The sequence below is a fragment of the Phocoena phocoena genome, chromosome 1 (genome assembly GCF_963924675.1).
Source record: "Phocoena phocoena chromosome 1, mPhoPho1.1, whole genome shotgun sequence".
Taxonomy (NCBI): domain Eukaryota; kingdom Metazoa; phylum Chordata; class Mammalia; order Artiodactyla; family Phocoenidae; genus Phocoena; species Phocoena phocoena.
In genome coordinates, this window is record NC_089219.1 from 86,351,876 (window position 1) to 86,374,777 (window position 22,902).

Sequence of the window (22,902 nt, forward strand, 5' to 3'; positions counted from 1 at the left end):
AAAAACAGAATTATAGATCAATGGAACAGTATAGAAAGCACAGAGATAAACCCACGCACAGATGGTCACCTTATCTTTGATAAAGGAGGCAAGAATATACAGTGGAGAAGAGACAGCCTCTTCAATAAGTGGTGCTGGGAAAACTGGAAAGGTACATGTAAAACTATGAAATTAGAACACTCCCTAACACCATACACAAAAGTAAACTCAGAATGGTTTAAAGACCTAAATGTAAGGCCAGACGCTATCAAACTCTTAGAGGAAAACATAGGCAGAAAACACTAGGACATAAATCACAGCAAGATCCTTTTTGACCCACCTCCTAGGGAAATGGAAATAAAAACAAAAATAAACAAATGGGACCTAATGAAACTTAAAAGCTTTTGCACAGCAAAGGAAAACATAAACAAGATGAAAAGACAGCCCTCAGAATGGGAGAAAACATTTGCAAATGAAGCAACTGACAAAGGATTAATCTCCAAAATTTACAAGTAGCTCATGCAGCTCAATATCAAAAAAACAAACAACCCAATCCAAAAAATGGGCAGAAGACCTAAATAGACATTTCTTCAAAGAAGGTATACAGATTGCCAACAAACACATGAAAGAATGCTCAACATCATTAATCATTAGAGAAATGTAAATCAAAACTACAATGAGGTATCATCTCACACCAGTCAGAATGGCCATCATAAAAAAATCTACAAACAATAAATGCCAGAGAGGGTGTGGAGAAAAGGGAACACTCTTGCACTGTTGGTGGGAATGTAAATTGATACAGCCGCTACGGAGAACAGTATGGAGGTTCCTTAAAAAACTAAAAATAGAAATACCATACAACCCAGCAATCCCACTACTGGGCATATACCATGAGAAAACCATAATTCACAAAGAGTCATGTACCACAATATTCACTGCAGCTCTATTTACAATAGCCAGGACATGGAAGCAACCTAAGTGGCCATCAACAGATGAATGGATAAAGATGTGGCACATATATACAATGGAATATTACTCAGCCATAAAAAGAAATGAAATTGAGTTATTTGTAGTGAGGTGGATGGACCCAGAGTCTGTCATACAGAGTGAAGTAAGTCAGAAAGAGAAAAACAAATACCATATGCTAACACATATATATGGAATCTAAGGAAAAAAAAAAAAGGTCATGAAGAACCTAGGGGCAAGATGGGAGTAAAGACGCAGACCTACTAGAGAATGGACTTGAAGATATGGGGAGGGGGAAGGGTAAGCTGTGACAAAGTGAGAGAGCGGCATGGACATATATACACTACGAAATGTAAAATCAATAGCTAGTGGGAAGCAGCCGCATAGCACAGGGAGATCAGCTCGGTGCTCTGTGACCACTTAGAGGGGTGGCATAGGGAGGGTGGGAGGGAGGGAGACGCAAGAGGGAAGAGATATGGGGACATATGTATATGTATAACTGATTCACTTTGTTATAAAGCAGAAACTAACACACCATTTTAAAGCAATTATACTCCAATAAAGATGTTAAAAAAAATTCAAAGAAACTATAAGGGACTAAAAATAAGTGCATGTATGCACAGTTGGGGCAAATTATGGACAACAAGATACAAAAAGACCAAAAACCCATCTGCCACTTCTGAAGAGCTGAGAGCAAAAGCAGGGGGTCCAGAACAAAATCAGAGTACTCTGCATGCCCCGTGCACACAACACTACCAAAGGGGTGGACAGACCCCCTAAATCACCCCTCCAGACCCAACACCTGGACCCACCCCTACCCTCACCCCATATAAGGAACCAGCTAGCCCCACCTCAGTGAATGAGCAGAGAAACTAGTTACTTGTTTTCTCTCAGGAGCCCCATTAAAGTCTTGCCTGAAAAAAAAAAAAAAAAAAAAGGGTACAGAGTTTCAGTTCTGCACGTTGAAAATTGTTCTGTGGATGAATGGTAGTGATGGTAGCACAACAAAGTGAATGTACTTAATGCCACTGAACTGTACATGTAAAAACTGGTTAAAACAATACATTTTATGTTATGTGCATTTTACCACAATTTTTAAAAATGAATTTAAAAAGTTTAAACCATATACGAGCAACGCCGTCTTATTGTGTTTGTTAAGAGTAAAGCTTTGGTTTCAGATGGACCTCCATTCAAATCTAGGTTCTAGTACTAAGAAAATTACTTAACTTCTTTTAGACACAATTTATGTATGTGTGAAACGAAAGTACCAATAATACCAATCCAAAATTACTTCTAGATAATTAAAATAATTTATGCAAAGAATACAGCCAATACTCCAAGAACTTTAGCTACTATATATATTACATTCATATGTACACAATTCTTATTTATTAATTGCATTAAAGTAGTTTTATTGTTTTCTAAATGAATCATAACCCTTTAAATTTATTTTGTAATCTATAATCCTTAGCACATATGGTAGAAGTTTAATAATATACTTTGAAATATGAGCAGCCAATGGTAAGATTAAAGGAATAAGAACAGTGGCAATGCACCTGACTATGGTATGGTCTTTATAAAATACAAAAGAAAGACTGTTTCCTTTCAGTAAAAGGGAAACAACCATAGAGATACTAAATTGCAGTCAATTTTAAAATACATTAATCTGGCACTGATAAATGTATCAGTAAAGTATAAATATTAAGGTTCAAAAAACAAAACCATCATGTACATAAAAAAAGGAAGAGGAGAAATACAAAATAGGAACTTAAAGAGTCAAGGAAGCAAGTTTCCATTTAAGATGACTTTTTTCCACTAAACTAGATGTACTGACATAATCTTTGACTGATTAACTCAGTATCAATATCTTCTCCAAAGTTAACATGAATTAAGAGTTGGATGCACAATTTATTTCAGTAACACAAGCAAAGTGAACATCTGTTAATTTTCTGTCGTGGAAGTTTTTGTTTGGGGAGGTGGGGGATGTGAACAGAGCCTCTGATGAACAGAGCCTCTGATGTGTAATGTTCTTTCCATCTGCACACCACGAGGCACTGCATGGCTAATCAGAAGATAACACACATCAAGTTTCTCACATATTTTGAGATAAGTAAATAAATCAAAATTTTGTTTTAAAATTGTTTTCTTAAATGTCCATGGCAAATATGCTTAAAAATATACTCTAAAGGTTTATGTTATTTGAGGAAATAGTTATAAATTAATCATGAAGTATTGTTTTCCTCATAAATAATATTACGAAGTAATATGAGTTTAAGAAATTAAGAAAGAGTAAACAAACTAGGTTCTCTCCCATTGATTTTCACTTATTCATTTAAATAAATCTACGTCATACCAAAGAGCCTTGGGGAATTCAGAACATGATTTTGCTGGAGGCCCCTTAAACGATTCAAAGACAGGATCTGGAGAAAAACTGATTTGATATAAATTTCAATTGAATTGCTTCTAAAATAGATGTTATTACTTAAAATACAATGTCTTAATGAAGCCTCCTCTTCAAAACACTTGTCTTGCTTTAGAACATACTGTTTTTAAGCATTTATGTCAAAGAAGGTGTTTAAAAGTCCATGGAAAAGAATATTAGTTCATTTGATATAGTGCTGCTAGCCAAAGATGGTATAGCCTAACCTGTATAAATAGGAAATAAGTGATAAATAAGACACAAATTAGCCTGCAAATTTTCTCATTTCTATTCTACGGAAAAAGTATCTCTAGAAAGAATGCTAAAGCATATGTAGACATATACCTACTTTACTCTAACTCACACCAACTCTGCCATTTCCATATCATTTCTCATGCTTCTCTTATTAATCTCTCTTTCATTGTGTATAATGGACTCCCTTATTTTACCAACTTTTACATAGAGTGATTTACAAAAGGGTAAGATATGCAGAGTTGTGTGATTTGTAGTATGAATAAAGCTATCTAGTAGTATGCCTCAACTTTAATTGGAAATCACTGATGTTTTGTACACATGTGTTTGATGTAGTTGTGAATTTCAAATTCATTGAATTGAGGGGTTGGGGATGGAGGTTGTGTACTGTGGCATTACTTAATACTTCTATGATAATATCCACTATCTTAGTGACTTCTAATTTTGTTAATTATCCTGAAGTTTATCTTTCGACATCAACATTCTACCTGTAGAGGACAACCCATACCTATCGGATGATTAGTACATTTAAAAACATCCATCGTGTTGCCCATAGTGAATGTTCAATAATATCCCCTTCCAAGTTCAGATGATGATTTCACCCATCAAAAGATGTAACCATTGGCCATAAGCCATTGGGAACTGCTAAAAAAAACAGTGCTTTAACAATGTGCTTCTTTAATTTCAGCAACTACGGTAAGTGCAATATATTTTCGTTTCATAAAATATATAGAGAGAAATATAATAAAAATTTCTCCATGTCTCCATCCAAAGAAATCCAATGATGTGTTCAATATTTTAAAATATAATCTACATTCTTTTACAATTTTTTAATAAAAAGAACATGGGCTACAGGATATTTTAAAATAACCCTCTTGCTAAATAAATTACTTCCTCTTTGGCTACCATATGAAAGCAATCAATATGTTTTAATTAAACAAATGGTTAATTCAGTAGATATTTATTGAGCACCTACAATATTCCAGGAATTCTACCAGCAGAAAAAGACATTTTTTAAAAGAGATTTTCCTGGGGCTTCCCTGGTAGCCCAGTGGTTGAGAGTCCGCCTGCCGATGCTGGGGACACAGGTTTTTGCCCCGGTCCGGGAAGATCCCACATGCTGCGGAGCGGCTGGGCCCGTGAGCCATGGCCGTTGAGCCTGCGCGTCCGGAGCCTGTGCTCCGCAACGGGAGAGGCCACAACAGTGAGAGGCCCGCGGACCACAAAAAAAAAAAAAAAAAAAAATTTTCCTGTATCACCACCTTCATCATAAAACACTTCTTAAACACCCTCAAGCAAATAGCTTTGCCTTTACCAAAAATGCTCAAAAGCCCCCTAATATTCAATTTAGCAGTGTAATACTTGATAAATGATAGAGATAAGCATAAGAATGACATTCACTATAACATTTAGAATTTTTAAATTATTGCCTTTGAGTGGGTAATCAAAACCATGAACATGTCTTTGCATTTCATCAAAAAAAAGATGCCTGGAAAGTACATGAATTTTAAAAAAGTTAAATGATCAAGTATAGCTTTAAACTTCTCAAGAAGTTATGATGCTATTTTTCATTTTTTCCTTTATTTCTCTTTTCTTTTCACTCTTCCAATTATTTTACTTCAAAAAACTGTACTGATATACTTTGTGTCAAGAAATGTGCTAAAACTGTAAAATACAAAGATTTAAAAAACTAATCTCAGTTCGCACAGGTTTTTTTTTTTCCGGTACGGGGACCTCTCACTGTTGTGGTCTCTCGCGTTGCGGAGCACAGGCTCTGGACGCGCAGGCTCAGCGGCCATGGCTCACGCACCCAGCCGCTCCGCGGCATGTGGGATCTTCCCGGGTCGAGGCACGAACCCGTGTCCCCTGCCTCGGCAGGCGGACTCTCAACCACTGCGCCACCAGGGAAGCCCCCTCACAGGTTTTTAATATGGCGTTTTTGTGCATGCGGCAGAGAAGTGGATATATGCAAACACCAAAAATAAGAAGAAAACGAAATTCAGTCCTATAAATGACATATAAAACATTTTGCTATGTGTGAACATACAGTGAACATTTATCTCAGCAGAATGAGTATGACAGTCTCATGTAGGAAGTACCATTTGAGATGAATATTATATGTATTGACTTTACCATACGGGGACAGACTGAAAATTTTTCTCAGTAAAGGAAAGAGTATAAGCCAAGGTATAATGGCGGTTATAAAAGTACAGGTTACTTTTGAGAAATGGCTAGAGATCTGGTAGTGGGAGAGGTCAATAAGGGGTGTATTTTTAAGGAAAAAGGGGTATATTTGGACAGCTATGGTAACCAGTTGAAAGTCATACTAAGAAAATTGGACTTATTCTGAATGCACTGACAGCCACAAAAAATGTTTGAGACATTTATAGCTTATTTTATGTAGTGTTATCTCAGGTGGAGAGTTCTTCAAATTAGAGTATCACATTACTCAGAGAAGCAGTGATAACCATCCTAGGGACCAGGATTACTCTTACCAACATGATTAGTATGGTCTCCTAATATAATCAAACTGTTTAGGAATCAGCACCAGCTTGGTGAACTTGAAATCAGAACAAGGAGATTTAGGGATCTTTAAAATGGACTTACTATGTATCTTCATGATAGGGGCTCAAACAACTCCAGGTTCATTGATTCATGTGCCTTTAAAGAGACACTGCCAATATTTCCTCAGTTTTTTTTTTTTTTTTTTTTTTTTTTTTTTTTTTGTCTTTTTCTGTGCTTGGAAAGTTGACCAGCCCCTATTACCTACTTCTGCAGATTAAGATGCACTTTCTATAGAAATGTTAATATGATCAAAGACTAATTGCCCTACATCTATTTTATCTCCTTCTGGGGGCTTTGCTTGAACTCATTAAGTGATGATTTAATGAACTCTCAGCTGGAATTCTATTTCCCTCATTTCTGAATTCTTGGGAGCCATCTAACAATTATACCCAAGTACTTACAAGTGACACTAGATTAGACATTATTACAAATTTTAAAAAGTGGATTGGCAAAATATCCATGCCCTTTTCTCACTTACAATTAAGACACGTTTATTATTTTAAAATAATCTATTCAGAATTGTGCATAGTTCTTAAACAACTTCAGTTTTTATCTGTAGACAGAAGTTAAGTGGGTGGTCTAAAAACCTATTTCATTTTCTTCTAAATAAATAGGAAGTATACATGATTGTGTATAATTTAGAAACTACTGATTAAGAAGCTAATTAAGAATAACTTTTATAGAGAAGAATTCTGGCTCTAAGAAGGCACAGGAGATTTAACTAAAGGTCACACTATAGCAAATTTAACACCATAATCTCTCCATGGGTTTTCTTAATTGTAATTATCTCTTCTTCCACTGTTACAATATTTGGGCTTCATCACATTTCAAAAACATTCTGTTCTGACAGTAATGGGAGAAAACCAATTGGTAGTAACGAGAAAAGTGATCTTAACTATAAAGCCTAATTCTTGCAGATTATTAAGTCCCATATTCAAGATCCTTAAGCCGGACTCATCCATGTAAACAGGTGTCATCAGTTAACTTGTTGATTTTCAGTCATTGCATCTGAAACACTTTTTAATTGTTTAGTTTTTATTTTTATTTATTTTTTAACATCTTTATTGGAGTATAATTGCTTTATAATGCTGTGTTAGTTTCTGCTATATAACAAAGTGAATCAGTTAAAAGTATACATATATCCTCATATCCCCTCCCTTGTGCATCTCCCTCCCACCCTCCCTAACACACCCCTCTAGGTGGTCACAAAAGCACCAAGCTGATCTCCCTGTGCTATGCAGCTGCTTCCCACTAGCTATCTATTTTATATTTGGTAGTGTATATATGTCAATGCCACTCTCGTTGTCCCAGCTCACCCTTCCCCCTCCCCATGTTCTCAAGTCCACTCTCTACGTCTGTGCCCTTATTCCTGTCCTGCCCCGAGTTTCATCAGAACTTTTTTTTTTTTTAGATTCCATATGTATGTGTTAGCGTATGGTATTTGTTTTTCTCTTTCTGACTTACTTCACTCTGTATGACAGACTATAGGTCAGTCCACCTCACTACAAATAATTCAGTTTCATTTCTTATTATGGCTGAGGAATATTCCATTGTATATGTGCCACATCTTCTTTATCCATTCATCTGTTGATGGACACTTAGGTTGCTTCCGTGTCCTGGCTATTGTACATAGAGCTGCAATGCACATTGGGGTATATGTCTCTTACTGAATTATGGTTTTCTCAGGGTATATGCCCAGCTGTGGTATTGCTGGGTTGTATAGTAGTTCTATTCTTCGTTTTTTAAGGAACCTCCATACTGTTCTCCATAGTGGCTGTATCAATTTACATTCCTACCAACAGTGTAAGAGGGTTCCCTTTTCTCCACACCCTCTCCAGCATTTGTTGTTTGAATATTTTGTGAGGATGGCCATTCGGACGGGTGTGAGGTGATACCTCATTGTAATTTTGATTTGCATTTCTCTAATAATTAGTGACGTTGAGCATCCTTTCATGTGTCTGTTAGAAATCTGTATATCTTCTTTGAACAAATATCTGTTTAGCTCTTTTGCCCATTTTTGGATTGGGCTGTTTGTTTTTTTGATATTGAGCTGCATGAGCTACTTGTAAATTTTGGAGATTAATCCTTTGTCAGTTGCTTCATTGGCAAATATTTTCTCCCATACTGAGGGTTGTCTTTTCATCTTATTTATGGTTTCCTTTGCTGTGCAAAACTTTTTAAGTTCCATTTGGTCCCATTTGATTATCTTTGTTTTTATTTCCATTTCTCTAGGAGGTGGGTCAAAAAGGATCTTGCTGTGATTTTTTTTTTTTTTTTTTTTTTTTTGCGGTACACAAGCCTCTCATTGTTGTGGCCTCTCCCGTTGGGGAACACAGGCTCTGGACACGCCGGCTCAGTGGCCATGGCTCACTGGCCCAGCCGCTCCGCGGCATGTGGGATCATCCTGGACTGGGGCACGAACCTGTGTCCCCTGCATCAGCAGACGGACTCTCAACTACTGCGCCACCAGGGAAGCCACTTGCTGTGATTTTTCTCACAGAGTGTTCTGCCTATGTTTTCCTCTAAGAGCTTCATAGTGTCTGGCCTTACATTTAGGTCTTTAATCCATTTTGAGTTTATTTTTGTGTATGGTGTTAGAGAGTGTTCTAAATTCACTCTTTTACATGTAGCTGTCCTGTTTTCTCAGAACCACTTATTGAAGAGGATGTCTTTGCTCCATTGTATATTCTTGCCTCGTTTATCAAAGATAATGTGACTATATGTGCGTGGGTTTATCTTTAGGCTTTCTATCCTGTTCCATTGATCTATAATTCTGTTATTGTGCCAGTACCATATTGTCTTGATTACCGTAGCTTTGTAGTATAGTCTGAAGTCAGGGAGCCTGATTCCTCCAGCTCCGCTTTTGTTTCTCAAGATTGCTTTGGCTATTTGGGGTCCTTTTTGTTTCCATACAAATTGTGAAATTTTTTGTTCTAGTTCTGTGAAAAATGCCATTGGTAGTTTGATAGGGATTGCACTGAATCTGTAGATTGTTTTGGGTATTAGAGTCATTTTCACAATGTTGATTCTTCCAATCCAAGAACATAGTATATCCATCCATCTGTTTGTATCATTTTTTAAATTTCTTTCATCAGGGTCTTACAGTTTTCTGCATACAGGTCTTTTGTCTCCTTAGGTAGGTTTATTTCTAGGTATTTTATTATTTCTGTTGCAATGGTAAATGGGAGTGTTTCCTTAAATTCTCTTTCAGATTTTTCATCATTAGTGTATAAGAATGCAAGAGATTTCTGTGCATTAATTTTGTATCCTGCTACTTTACCAAATTCATTGATTAGCTCTAGTCGTTTTCTGGTAGCATTTTTAGGATTCTCCATGTAGACTATCATGTCATCTGCAAACAGTGAGGTTTACTTCTTCTTTTCCAATTTGGATTCCCTTTATTTCTTATTCTTCTGATTGCTGTGGCTAAAACTTCCAAAACTATGTTGAATAACAGTGTTGAAAATGAGCAACCTTGTCTTGTTCCTGATCTCAGTGGAAATTGTTTCAGTTTTCACCATTGAGAATGATGTTGGCTGTGGGTTTGTCATATATGGCCTTTATCATGTTGAGGTAAGTTCCCACTATGCCTACTTTCTGGAGGGGGTTTATCATAAATGGGTGTTGAATTTTGTCGAAAGCTTTTTCTGCATCTATTGAGATGATCATATGTTTTTTCTCCTTCAATTGTTAATATGGTTTATCACATTGATTGATTTGCATATATTGAAGAATCCTTGCATTCCTGGGATAAACCCCACTTGATCATGGTATACGATCCTTTTAATCTGCTGTTGGATTCTGTTTGCTAGTATCTTAATGAGGATTTTTGCATCTATGTGCATCAGTAGTATTGGTCTGTAGTTTTCTTTTTTTGTGACACCTTTGTCTGGTTTGGTATCAGGGTAATGGTGACCTCATAGAATGAGCTTGGGAGTGTTCCTCCCTCTGCTATATTTTGGAAGAGTTTGAGGATAGGTGTTAACTCTTCTCTAAATGTTTGATAGAAGTTGCCTGTGAAGCCATCTGGTCCTGTGTTTTTGTTTGTTGGAAGATTTTTAATCACAGTTTCAGTTTCAGTGCTTGTGACTGGTCTGTTTATATTTTCTATTTCTTCCTGGTTCAGTCTCAGATGGTTGTGCTTTTCCTAGAATTTGTCCATCTCTTCCAGGTTGTCCATTTAATTGGCATATAATAGCTTGTAGTAATTGTTCATGATCCTTTGTATTTCTGCAGTGCCACTTGTTATTTCTCCTTTTTCATTTCCAATTCTGTTGATTTGGGTCATCTCCCTTTTTTTCTTGATGAGTCTGTCTAATGGTTTATCAATCTTGTTTATCTTCTCAAAGAACCAGCTTTCAGTTTTATTGATCTTTGCTATCATTGCCTTCATTTCTTTTTCATTTATTTCTGATCTGATCTTTATGATTTCTTTCCTTCTGCTAACTTTGGGGTTTTTTTGTTCTTCTTTCTCTAATCTTCAGGTGTAAGTTTAGGTTGCTTATTTGATATTTTTCCTTGAGGTAGGATTCTATTGCTATAAACTTCCCTCTTAGAATTGCTTTTGCTGCATCCCATACATTTTGGGTCACCATGTTTTCATTGTCATTTGTTTCTAGGTATTTTTTGATTTCCTCTTTGATTTCTTCAGTGATCTCTTGATTATTTAGTAATGTACTGTTTAGTCTCTATGTGTTTGTATATTTTACAGATTTTTTTTCTGTAATTGATATCTATTCTCATAAAATTGTGGTCAGAAAAGATACTTGATAAAATTTCAATTTTCTTAAATTTACCAAGGCTTGATTTGTGACCCAAGGTATGATCTATCCTAGAGGATGTTCCATGAGCACTTGAGAAGAAAGTTTATTCTGCTGTTTTGGGATGGAATGTCCTAAAAATATCAATTAAGTCCATCTTGTTTAATGTAGCATTTAAAGCTTGTGTTTCCTTATTTTCATTTTGGATGGTCTGTCCATTGGTGTTAGTGGGGTGTTAAAGTCCCCTACTATGATTGTGTTATTGTCGATTTCTCCTTTTATGGCTGTTAGCGTTTGCCTTATGTATCGAGGTGCTCCTATGTTGGATGCATATTTACAATTATTATGTCTTCTTCTTGGATTGATCTCTTGATCATTATGCAATGTCCTACTTTGTCTCTTGTAAGAGTCTTTAATTTAAAGTCTATTTTTTCTGATATGAGACTTGCTACTCCAGCTTTCTTTTGATTTCCATTTGCATGGAATATCTTTTTCCATCCCCTCACTTTCAGATTTTATGTGTTCCTATGCCTGAAGTGGGTCTCTTGTAGACAGCATATATATGGGTCTTTTTTTTTGTATCCATTCAGCCAGTCTGTGTTTCTTGGTTGGAGCATTTAATCCATTTAAATTTAAGGTAAATATTGATATGTATGTTCCTATTCCCAGTTTCTCAATTATTTAGGGTTTGTTATTGCAGGTCTTTTCCTACTCTTATGCTTCGTACCTAGAGAAGTTCCTTTAGCATTTGTTGTAAAGCTGGTTTGGTAGTGCTGAATTCTCTTAGCTTTTACTTGACTGTAAAGGTTTTAATTTCTTTGTTGAATCTGAATGAGATCCTTGCTGGGTAGAGTAATCTTGGTTGTAGGTTTTTCCCTTTCATGACTTTAAACAGATCCTGTCGCTCTTTTCCAGCTTGCAGAGTTTCTGCTGAAAGATCAGCTGTTATCCTTATGGGGATTCCTTTGTATGTTATTTGTTGTTTTCCCTTGCTGCTTTTAATATTTTTTCCTTGTATTTATTTTTTAATGCTTTGATTAATATGTGTCTTGGCGTGTTTCATCTTGGATTTATACTGTATGGGACTCCCTGCACTTCCTGGACTTGACTATTTCCTTTCCCATAGTAGGGAAGTTTTCAACTATAATCGCTTCAAATATTTTTCAGTCCCTTTCTTTTTCTCTTCTTCTTCTGGGACCCCTATAATTCAAATGTTGGTGTGTTTAATGTTGTCCCAGAAGTCTATGAGACTGTCCTCAATTCTTTTCATTCTTTTTTCTTTATTCAGTTCTGTGGTAGTTTTCTCCTCTATTTTATCTTCTAGGTCACTTATCCGTTCTTCTGCCTCAGGTATTCTGCTATTGATTCCTTCTAGAGAATTTTTAATTTCATTTATTGTGTTGTTCATCATTGTCTGTTTGCTCTTTAGTTCTTCTAGGTCCTTGTTAAACGTTTCTTGTATTTTCTCTATTGTATTTCCAAGACTTTGGATCATATTTACTATCTTTACTATGAATTCTTTTCAGGTAGACTGCCTATTTCCTCCTCATTTGTTTGGTCTGGTGGGTTTTTACCTTGCTCCTTCATCTGCTGCATATTTCTCTGTCTTCTCATTTTGTTTTATTTAGTGTGTTTGGCTGCATGTTCATCATTCCCATTGTTTTTGGTGTCTGTCCCCAATGGGTGAGGTTGGTTCAGTGGCTTGTGTAGGCTCCTAGTGAAGGGGACTGGTGCCTGTGTTCTGGTGGATGGGGGTGGATCTTGTCTTTCTGGTGGGCAGGGCCATGTACAGTGTTGTGTTTTGGGATGTCTGTGAACTTAGTATGACTTTAGGCTGCGTCTCTGCTAATGGGTGGGGTTCTGTTACTGTCTTGCTCGTTTTTTGGCATGGGGTGTCCAGCACTGGAGCATGCTGCTTGTTGAGTGGTGCTGGGTCTTAGCGTTGAGACAGATATCTCTGGGAGAGCTCTCACTGACTGATATTAAGTGGGGCGGGGAGGTCTCTGGTGGACCAATGTCCTGAACTTGGCTTTCCCACCTCAGAGCCTCAGGCATGACACCCGACTGGAGCACCAAGACCCTGTCAGCCACACGGCTCAGAAGAAAAGGGAAAAATAAATAAATGAATAAATAAAGGAAAAAGAATAAAGTTATTAAAATAAAAAATTATTAAAATAAAAAAATCAATTTTAAGAAAAGAAAGAAGAGAGCAACCAAACCAATAAACAAATCCACCAATGATGACAAGCCTTAAAATCTATACTAAAAAAAAAAAAACAACAACAGACAGACAGACAGAACCCTAGGGCAAATGGTAAAAGAAAAAAAAAATCACACAAAGAAGCATACACACTCACAAAAACTGAAAAAAGAAAAAAAATATATATAAATTTTAAAAAGGTAGAGGGCAACCAAATCAATAAACAAATCTACCAGTGATAAAAAGCTCTAAATATTAAACTAAGATGAACATAAACAGAAGCAAATTAGATGCAGAAAGCAAACCCCAAGTCTACAGTTGCCCCCGAAGTCCACCGCCTCAATTTGGGATGATTCGTTGTCTATTCAGGTATTCCACAGATGGAGGGTACATCAAGGTGATTGAGGAGATTTAATCTGCGGCTCCTGAAGCTGCTGGGAGAGATTTCCATTTCTCTTCTTTTTTCACACAGCTCCTGTGGTTCAGCTTTGGATTTCGCCCCGCCTCTGCATATAGGTCGCCTGAGGGTGTCTGCTCCTCCCCAGACAGTATGGGGTTAAAGTAGCAGCTGATTCGGGGGCTCTGGCTCACTCAGTCCAGGGGAGGGAGGGGTACACAATGAGGGGTGAGCCTGCGGTGGCAGAGGCTGACGTGACGTTGCACCAGCCTGAGGCACGCCATGTGTTCTCCCGGGGAAGTTGTCCCTGGATCATGGGACTCTAGCAGGGGTGGGCTGCACAGGCTCCCAGGGGGGGCAGTGTGGAGAGGGACCTGTGCTCGCACACAGGCTTCTTGGTGGCTGTAGCAACAGCCTTAGCGTCCCACGCCATCTCTGGGGTCTGTGCTGATAGCCGCGGCTCGAGCCCATCTCTGGAGCTCGTTTAGGTGGTTCTCTGAATCCCCTCTCCTCACGTATCCAGCAGCAATGGTCTCTTGCCCCTTCCGCAGATCCAGACTTTTTCCCGGTCTCCCTCCCAGCTAGCTGTGGCGCACTAGCCCCCTTCAGGCTGTGTTCACACAGCCAACCCTAGTCCTATCCCTGGGATCTGACCTCTGAAGCCAGAGCCTCAGCTCCCAGACCCCGCCCACCCTGGCAGATGAGCAGACAATGTGTTCCTCTGTGCGGGAATCTATCCACTTTGCCCTCTGCACCCCTGTTGCTGCACTCTCCTCCGTGGCTCCAAAGCTTCCCCCATCCGCCACCCACAGTCTCCGCCCGCGAAAGGAGAGACTTGTGTGGAAGTCTGTGTGTGGAAACTTTTCCTCCTTCACAGCTCCCTCCCCAAGGTGCATGTCCCATCCCTATTCCTTTTTTTTTTTTTGCAGTATGTGGGCCTCTCACTGTTGGGGTCTCCCGTTGCGGAGCACAGGCTCCAGATGCGCAGGCTCAACGGCCATGGCTCACGGGCCCAGCCACTCCATGGCATGTGGGATCTTCCCAGACCGGGGCACAAACCCATGTCCCCTGCATCGTCAGGCGGATTCTCAACCACTGCGCCACCAGGGAAGCCCCCGTCCCTATTCTTTTGTCTCTGTTTTTTCTCTTTTCTTTTGCCCTACCCAGGTACATGGGGAGTTTCTTGCCTTTTGGAAAGTCTAAGGTCTGCTGCCAGCATTCAGTAGGTGTTCTGTAGGAGCTGTTCCACATGTAGATGTATTTCTGATGTATTTGTGGAGAGAAAGGTGATCTCCATATCTTACTCATCCGCCACCTTGTAGGTCCCCCTGAAACAACTTTTTATGTCAAAGTATGGATGTTTGCATTTATTACATTTTTCCTACATTCTCTATATAACTCACTTTCCATGTTTTGGTTGCCATTTACTTGTTTTCTTTAACTTTGCTTAATCTTAATTTCTTATCCATAAAATGGAGTTAATAATATCTACCTCAAGGGTCATTTTAAAAGTTAATGGCATAAATAATTATTTTAAAAATTGAGAATGGAATATTTTAGCTAATACTGCTACTACTAGCATTATTACCACAAGTCATATCACTATTCCTACTTGTTTATTTCATTTATAGTGTAATACCAACTTTAAAATTATGTAGTAGCTATTTCTCCTTGTTTTTGGTTAATATTATAATACCCCAGAATTGCCAAAATATTTTAACATCCTATCAATTTATTTTGGCAAATGGTCAAAACGGTTGCATAAAAATCAACAGTTTAAAAATATTTATAGGGCTTCCCTGGTGGCGCAGTGGCTGAGAATCTGCCTGCCAATGCAGGGGACACGGGTTCGAGCCCTGGTCTGGGAAGATCCCACATGCCACGGAGCAACTGGGCCCGTGAGCCACAATTACTGAGCCTGCGCGTCTGGAGCCTGTGCTCTGCAACAAGAGAGGCCGCAACAGTGAGAGGCACGCACACCGTGATGAAGGGTGGCCCCCGCTTGCCACAACTAGAGAAAGCCCTCACACAGAAACGAAGACCCAACACAGCCATAAATAAATAAATAAATAATTAAAAATATATATATATTTATAGACTTCCTAGTATGTGACAGGGACTACACTATACACTGAAGATTTACCAGTGAGTAAGGCAGACAGACTCTTCGACCTACAACAGTTTAACTTCTACTGGCGGAAACAAGCATGTAACCAGTCAATTATAATACATGGAAATAAGTGCTAAAATCTGATCTGAACATCCAGAGAGGGAACAGGGACATAATGGTGTGAGGATTGTTGGTAAGGAAGTGGCTTCATTCATCCAGGCTAAAGAGTGAAGGTAGGGAGTGGATCGTCACAAGTAAAGAGAACTCCACGAAGTCGAAAAAAGGATATGGAAGAACTCAAATATGAAAATAATGACAGTTCTGGGTCCAAGCAACACCAGGTCCAAAAACCAAGTTAAAAAAATTGAGATGAGGTAAAAGTGAAAACATTTCAAATGTCTGCAACACCCAATTTAACAAGTGACTAAAGACATAAGTTGTGAATAAATCATAAAGAGCCTTGAAAGTTTTATTTTAAGGAGTTTTTCCTGTATCCTGAAAGAAATAGGGAGCTAATTGGGTGGAGGGTAGGGGCGATTTAAATGAGGGAACGACATGATGAGATCTAATTTTAGAAAGATCACTATTTCTGTTGTGTGCTTAACGGTGGCCAAAGAGACTGGTTAGGAGGCTAAGGAGTAAAAGAGAGGCGAATAGTGATGAAGGCGAACAGTGATGAAGGCCAATAGTGATAGTGAGAAGTGAATTCAAGAATCGACACAAGTAAAGCATACAGAGAGAGAGACTCTGTGTGCTTCACAGAGTGAGACAGAGACTATTCAGCTCTATAATATCTTCCTGCAGCCTCTGCTCCCTTTGTATCTATTGTGACTATAATTATGGATTTTACTGGTATTCACCCCGTAATTCCTTCCCTCTCTCAAGTATTAAAAACAAAAATTCAGAAAAAAAAATACTTTGTCAGAAGAATCTATAAAGTATTACCATTTTTCTGAGGGTGTCTTAGTGGATATTCTTTCCCTTACATGCTTGCTTAGCCTTTTCATCACTGCCATGTTTTGTGAGAATATAAGAGGTAAAGTACCATAAAATGGACAATCAGAAATGGGAAGGGAAATAGGCTCCTTTGAAGCAAAGATTAAGGATACAATTCTTCAGTCACCTAGAACAGTGATGCTTAGATTGGCTCCAGAATATAATCACCCAAAGAACTTAAAAAATATATATACCTAAAACATTGTAGTCACTCAATACTTATTTAATTCACTCAACAGCTGCTTATTGAGAGATGTTGGGCATACTATGGGGAAAAAGCAATTAGTACTTGAGGGTGTTTACAACGTATAGCAGTGGCTTTCAAGCATTGACTATTAAGCCGCATCTTAAAAACACATTTTCCATATAATGCAGTACGCATGTGCAAGCACATACACCAAAAACAAATACACATATGATAGAAAAACATTCTTCTCAAAATAACACTTACCACAACAATATGCAGCACACTTGTTGATATTTTCTATTTGTTTGTGCTCATATTTTAATAATAAGAAATGATGGCTGTAAACCATTATATTGATTTCAATATCAACCAAAGAAAGCCATCAAATACTCTGAAAAAACCTCGTACAGGGCTTCCCTGGTGGCGCAGTGGTTGAAAGTCCACCTGCCGATGCAGGGGACGCAGGTTCGTGCCCCGGTCCGGGAAGATCCCACGTGCCGCGGAGCGGCTGGGCCCGTGAGCCATGGCTGCTGAGCCTGCGCGTCAGGAGCCTGTGCTCCGCAACGGGAGAGGCCACAACAGTGAGAGGCCCGCGTACCGCGCAAAAAAAAAAAAAAAATCCTCGTAGAGAGGATGTTCTAAAACTCTACTTCTGAACACTGATAGTAACACACTGTGCCGGTGCTTTTATTTCAATAAAAATACCCAAAATTTACAGTCTTTTAAAAAAATACCAATTATCTCAAAGACAACTCAATCCAGTTTGAATAAGACACAGAGCTTTATCTCACTTACCTTTATTTCACTTAGAAAAAAACTAAACATCTCATGGGTAAAGAGATGTACTCTTTCAGTCTTACAATGATGTACACACAATGAGATAATTCCCTTAATGGATTCTGGAATTAGTTAGGGAAAAAGCTAAAAGTGAGCAAGTTTTCACCAGCAATATTACACACAATACTAAAAAATCAGGAAACATGAGAACACACTTCTGTTAATGCAATGGATTTATAAAGCTATCCTTAATAAGTCATATTTAATTAAAAAATAACTTTTTTTTCTTTTAGAGAAACTAACATAGGATAAGACAGTAGTTATAAATATAGAAGAGCTATAATACGGTATTCCCAATTACAGAAGGAGAAAATACTCTTTTATCATTAAGTGACCTATGTAACCAGCATGTAAGAACTAAGTTCCAAGAGTTTTTTCTTTGCTATTAACTGCTTTACTTGATTTCTCTCAATAAGGTTTCCATGTGTCAGATAAAAATGATGATGCACATGTATGGCAGAGACCTCTTTTTTTCCTCTCTCTATATCTATTATCCCCCTTCTCTATAGACATAGAAGTTTAATGGAGCATTATGTCTACCCAGCTGAAGGCTTTATGTCCCAACATCCTTTGCTGCCAGGTATGTTTATGTGACAAAGATGTAGACAATAAGATACAAACAGAAGTGATATGTGCAATTTCTGGGTCATAAACTTAAAAGGAAAGGAGTCCCCTTCCTTATTTCCAATTTTTGTTAGCAGGAATGTGGAAATATTGGCCACCTCAGAACTAAAGATGGAACTCAGGTGTTGAAGATGGTTCATACTGTTAAAATGAGAGAGAACTAAACCTATATCTCATTTAAGCCTCTATTATTTTCCTTTCTTAAAGTGGCCAAACCTATATCCTAAGTAATGTAGAATTCCTATTCCAAAATGTACTCCTCTATACTGAGTGGGAAAAAGTAGATAAACAAAGTGAGTGAAGTTTAATTACAACATAGAAGCATGGTGAATGAACAAAAGCATGTAAGGATGTGAGGTTGCCTAAGTAATAGGCAGTTATATGGTAATAGAAAGGTCACAAATTCCCAACTCGGCAGTCAAGAGTGTCAAATAAATACTTCCTGGAGAATAAGGCTACTTGTCTTCTACACACAGAACCTTTTTTTTTTTTGGCAAAATGAAACTTTCTTGTATACGTTTCATACAAAATACTGAAATAGAACATAACTGCATTCTACACATCACTACACCAAAATGTCAAAAGATTCACTTCTCAGCATGAAAATGCACAGAAACATAAATATGAAAGGACTTCACATTAAATGTTTTATTCACACCTCAGTGCAGAGTCAAATGGAGTATTGTGAATGGGATGTAGCACTATCAAATAACATATGCAAGGGGACTTAATGGAATAAAAGAAAAGAAAACTCTGAAACAGTCCTGATTCTTGCAGATGGAAGATATCTCCATGGCTGAAAACACTCAGAGTGATAAAATTCAGCTCTTCCAAATTTTGTTATAATTTGCTTCTTGAGCAATTAATTTGGTGATATTTCAATGTATTGGTTATTTATTTGGCCCCTGTCTCTACAGTACGGAGATTGTTTGTAGACAAAGTTCATAGAGATACACTAAACTGCATTAGCATATACAACTTCATTAATAGAAAATATATCTTTTACATACAACTGCTGTAGGAAACCACAGTGGTGAATTTCAAATAGCTATTTGAAAACATTGCCAATGTTTCAGCGCTATTGCCTGACTAAATTTTTCATTTATTATTAACCAAACATTTTTTAATACACATTTGTTGAGAGTAACAGCAACTTACTGATCCAATTTTACTGGTGTTTAGTAGAATATACATCAAAAAATACTTGCCCAATTTCTTTAAGTAAAATTCTCAGTACAAATGTAATGTTGTAAAGTAAAACCAAAATCAACGGTAGTGCCACTAAAAATGGAACCTAGAGAATATATCCCTAGATATTTTCTCTTTCCTCTTTGTATCTAGGCATGATTATTGTACTTAGATAACATAGGGAAATACTGCTGACAATGGCACTCAAGTTTCTGAAAGAAAGGAGGTTCAGTACATATATTTAGGAGCTAGAAGGCAGGAAAATCTATCTTCCTCTTCATAATTTTTCATCTAAGTAAAGGGAGTGACAGAGATGGTCTTAAACTTGGTATCAATTATCTAGTAAGAGAACCGTCCTGATAAGAAAATTTAGTAGATAGTAAAGCATTCCTGATTATTTTACTCCAGAAACACTATGAAAAAAGAGAGCCCTAAAAGAAATGTTATCCAGTGTGTGATTACTTAAAGAGATGGAACAGTTTTCACCTCTGTGTAGGTTTATTAGACATTCCTATTCAAAGAATGTGAACTAGAGAGGAGACAAACTAAAAGACATGAGGATGCACTTAGTTTATGTGCCATAATTGTTCATAGTATGATCGTATAAGAGAATAAATACAAAGTTCATGAGACAAAGAATAAATTAAATCAACCATTTGCTCTTTCTGGTTTCTCAGTATATAGGAAATGGAAGGGAAGAGTATTAGAAAACTCAATCTCCGTGGGATATTTAGGCAAAATATGGAACCATAAGATACATTAATTGCCTTAGCAGTTATACACTGTCCATGTGACATTCAGAACTATGATTAAACATCTTTAAAATTCAGCCAAATATGAAAAGTCTTTAGAAAATATTGAAAAAACTAGAAAAAGAAAATGAGCTAATTCTCTCCTTTAATATCAATTTAACCAATTTGTTTAATCATAAAGAGAAAGCTACAGCATCAAGATATTTCTAAGCCCAAATTCTGAGCTTCTGTGGCATGACTTGAAAACACTTTGCTTCTTAGATGTTCGCTGGTGATGAGAGTATGGTGAGAGAATGGGAAGATAAAGACAGTCTTGCCAAAGTCAATCCATAATGAGGTGAGGCAGTGCAACACTTTACAAAATCGGAAATTTTCTTTGGCCATTCATTTCTGTCTGCTCCTCCCTGAACAAACACAACTTCTAACATGAAAATGTCTGAAGGCAGTTATTCTTCTGGATATTATCAGGAAGTAAAAAAAATACTATAAAGAAAAATATTTTAAAGTAAGCTACTCACCTATCCCAATGAAAGCAGCTTTGTACCCTTCTTCTTTCAAAGTGCTAAGAGTAATTTCATTCACTGAAAGGCTTTTACCACAAATTATCTGTAAGAAAAAACATTTCTGTAACTGTATTTTGGCATTTGAATGACTAAAACCTTAATCTTTAACATCGAAAATAATAAAAACTCCGTATACACATATATATAATTCCACATATAGATATGAAAATATTTTTGTCTTTTAGTATATAGGCTTATGTATACTAAATAGTATATAAATAGAACAAACATGTTTTACTTAATAGCTAAATGCATTTTTGCCTTTTAATTAAGTACCACAAGAAAAGCTAGTGTATTTAAAATCAAGTCAGTAAATTTTCACAGCTTAATTAGTATGTTCAAGGCACTATGTGGGGCATTTTAAAGAATAAAATGTTAAATGAGACACAGTTTCTGCCTCAATGTACAGTCAAGATCTGTGCAGAAGACGTACAGAAATAAGTATAATAAATAACACAGTGTGATCAGCACATGTCTACAAGAACTCAAGGGATGGAGAAATTCATTTTGGCTGAGGTCATATAGATGAGAAAAAAGAGAGGTAGTGGGATTTCAATAAAGCCCTTTTTAAACTGAAGTATAGTTGATTTACAATATTGTGTTAGTTTCAGGTGTACAGCAAAGTGATTTGGTTAAACATATATATGTGCATGTGTATCTATATTCTTTTTTAAATACTTTTCCATTACAGTTTATTGTAAGATATTGAAAATAGTTCCCTGTCAATAAAGCCATCTTAAAAAATGGATAGGATTTTGATAGGGGATACTTTTGAGGGAAGATGAGTAAAGTCAGGAGTCAGAGGGTAGATACTTCTATTAAAAATCACAGTACTTTGCTTAATTCCAGACATGAGCCTATTTTCAGATCTTGAACCTGCTGACTGAAGAGGTGGTCAGGTCCCTAGAAAGAAAGACCCTGAAACATCCTGGCAAGTAAATACTATAATGATTTCTCTATTCCTTCTCCAAAGGGAATTATAGCCATTTACCCAGGTAACTGTACACTGGGGAAGGGGGCATAATCACACATTTCAAGGACCCTGGACAAGGTTCTTCACTGACATTGATACCTGAAGAGTGGGGACCTATAGTGATAAGGTGAAAAATGGAACCTGGATAAAGTCTGGTTCACAGTGGGCCTAAGGGGATCACAGACCCAGTTAGTGGTTATTCCCAAGTCTGCAAGTGTATAATAAAAATTGTTATACATGTCAGTAGAAATAATCCCCACGTTGGGTCTCTGGTCTGCAAAGTAAGAGCTATTACAGCTATAATATTGGGAAGGCCAGAAAACTTCTGAAACCCTGGTCGAGAGAGTAAATCAACCACAATGATAGCCTGGAGTCGGTGGGATAGGGAAAGATGGTGGTGGTCCATGTTATACTTCTGTTTCATTTCCCAGTCTGGCCCTGCTGAGACTAGATGATTTCTGGAGAATGACAGTCAACTCCTGCAGGCTTGACCAAAGTGAAGCCCTGACTGCAGTGTCTGTGACAGATGTGGTATTATTGCAGATTAGTAAGGCCACAGGTACAATGCACGTAGCCATTGATAATGATGAATGCACACTTTTCATCATGTTTCTGTGGAAAAGGGATCAGAAACAGTTCACATTCATGGGGGAAAGATAAGAATATTCATTTACAGGTTTGCCTCAGGAATATGTCAACTCTCTTCTGTAATTATATGTATAATCCGAAACAATCTGGCCATACCACAGACATCATAGTGATCCATTACACTGAGAACATCATGCAGGTTGGACAGCATAAGCAAGGGGTAGCTAGTATGCTGGAGACTTTAATATGCCTGCCCTCCACAGGGCAGAAGATGAACCTTATGAAGATCAGGGACTAGCCACTTGAGTGAAGTAAAGGGGTCTACTTCTCAGGTATGTGCCAGTATATACTCTGTAAAATACATGACTTCGCTGCGATTTTGCACTCCTTTACCATTATAAATAAGGAAGCACAATATCTGGTAGGTTTGAGTTTTGAAGTCAACATGTTCCTAAAAACAAAAGTCTCTAAACTGATTCATAGCAGAAGAACAAAGTTTACCCATTAAAGCAATAATTGCACCTAACTTGCATAGAGTACCTAACT

At 37.4% G+C, this 22,902-nt stretch overlaps 1 protein-coding gene across 1 annotated transcript in view; it reads right to left on the reverse strand.

The window, feature by feature from the left end:
* DPYD (dihydropyrimidine dehydrogenase) overlaps positions 1–22,902 on the reverse strand; it is a 369,420-nt gene that overhangs the window by 106,736 nt on the left and 239,782 nt on the right. The window contains exon 8 of the mRNA XM_065885362.1: positions 20,751–20,838. Coding sequence (XP_065741434.1) covers positions 20,751–20,838 — 88 coding nt within the window. The remainder of the gene's footprint in view (positions 1–20,750; positions 20,839–22,902) is intronic.